This window comes from Pyrus communis, chromosome 3 (genome assembly GCF_963583255.1).
Source record: "Pyrus communis chromosome 3, drPyrComm1.1, whole genome shotgun sequence".
Taxonomy (NCBI): Eukaryota; Viridiplantae; Streptophyta; class Magnoliopsida; order Rosales; family Rosaceae; genus Pyrus; species Pyrus communis.
Window position 1 is genome coordinate 261736 of NC_084805.1, and position 1835 is coordinate 263570.

The 1835-nt window shown below is 41.5% G+C and overlaps 1 protein-coding gene across 1 annotated transcript; it reads left to right on the forward strand.

Annotated features, from left to right (window-relative positions):
• The first annotated feature begins 427 nt into the window (after positions 1–427).
• LOC137727489 (uncharacterized) lies at positions 428–823 on the forward strand. The gene has a single exon (XM_068466342.1). The coding sequence runs from the start codon at positions 428–430 to the stop codon at positions 821–823; it is 396 nt and encodes a 131-aa protein (XP_068322443.1).
• The last annotated feature ends 1012 nt before the right edge of the window (positions 824–1835 follow it).

The window sequence follows — 1835 nt, forward strand, 5'->3', positions numbered from 1 at the left end:
GGGGCCCAGAACCTATATGTTTTGGAACTATTTCGCCCGAGAGAGGATTGCCCGTACCTTTATTGGTCGATACTCTCTGTGAAAACATAGAGCAAGTGCAGAACTTTAGTACAACTCGGGATGAAAGGTTGTCCGAGCTAATGTTGCCAAAAGAAGCACAGGTCTGGTTAGATGAATTCATGGACCATATTGGGGGCAAGAATGAGAACTTACCTGAACCTACAATTTTCACGTAAACATGACATTTGTTTTATCTGCCATGTTTTATGTTGAGCCTGATCAACCTGCCACAATAGAGGGTGATTACTTAGCAACAGAACCTATGATGGCACATGTTAGTGTTGAAGAAGTAGGAAAATAAGAGTCGGGCAAAATAGGTTTGCCTAAACTCACAAAGAAAGAGCCTGAAACAGTATACACAGACATAATGGTCTTCAGTCACCCGAGTTTAGCCCTAACTAACCATCTCAAGCTTATATATGTGACTGCTTATCTGGAGAGAGTAACTTTCAAGAGGGTTTTGATTGATGGTGGAGCGACGGTGAACGTGTTGCCATATAAGCAGATGAAAATCATGTGTAAAAGTAAGGAGGATCTCATCCCCACAGATCTAACAGTTTCCAGTTTTTCTGGAGCCATCACTAAAACCCATGGGATATTGCCCCTAGAGGTTGACTTGGGTTCCAAGCAAATCATGTTGGCCTTTTTCGTTATGGACAATGCTTCCACCTATAGAGCTTTGCTTAGCCGAGATTGGATTCATCAAAGTCTATATGTGCCTTCTACCCTACATCAACAAGTAGCAGTTTACCATGAGGAATGAGCCATGAGACCAGGATTTTAGGAAAAGGTGGAGGTCGAGTCACGACCATTTCTCCCCACAGCCAATGTGGCAAAAGCCAGCTTTTATAATCCAAGTATTGGGATTCTCCAGTGCTTTGAGCTGATGAGAACGACCGCTCGACTAAGGTGACGGCCCAAAAGCTAGTGGAACAAGGATTGTTCCTCACAATGGAAGAATGGGATAGACCCCATATTGTCCCAACTCCCAAACACCAGTAATGTCAGAACAAAGAAGAAAAGACCAAGTAGTTGTAATCAGATCCTTAATCAAAAAATTTTTGACGTATGGAAGAGAGATGAAGCAAGAAAGGGCGAGCTTAGCCGACGAACAAGAGGAAGAAGCTTCAAGCAGCCAAAATAGACGTGAAGAAATTTTTTTGGAAGAGAGTTGTAGACAACTATCCAAATGGCTGAATGTGTATATGACTTGGATGGGCCAGAAGATTTGCCTGAGAATCCAGAGTTGGTCGAATTTTTGTGTGTAGAACCTAACAAAACATCACCAGAGGTACAAGACCCTTAGAAACCATTGATTTGGGGACCAAGGAGGATCCAAGGCCTATACAAGTCAGTGGCCTGTTAGAAGTTGAAGATCGGGCAAAGATAGTCAGCATTTTGCACCAGTTCAAAGACTGTTTTACTTAGCATTACACTGAAATGCTAGGTTTATATTCAACCTTAGTAAAACATAGAATGCCTATTAATGTGGGATATAAACCTATAAAGCAAGCCCCACGGAGGATGTCAAATTAGATCAAAGAAAAAGTCAAAGAAGAAATTGAGAGGCTGGTAAAAGTTGGATTTATTAGGCCTGCCAAATATGTCAAGTGGTTGGCCAACATTGTACCTGTATTAAAAGCTTTAACCAATGTAGTTCGATGTTGTGTTGACTATAGAAACATTAATGGAGCCACGCCCAAAGATGAATATTCCATGCCCATAGCTGACTTATCCATAGATGTAGTGGCAAAACATAAAGTTTTCTCTTTCAT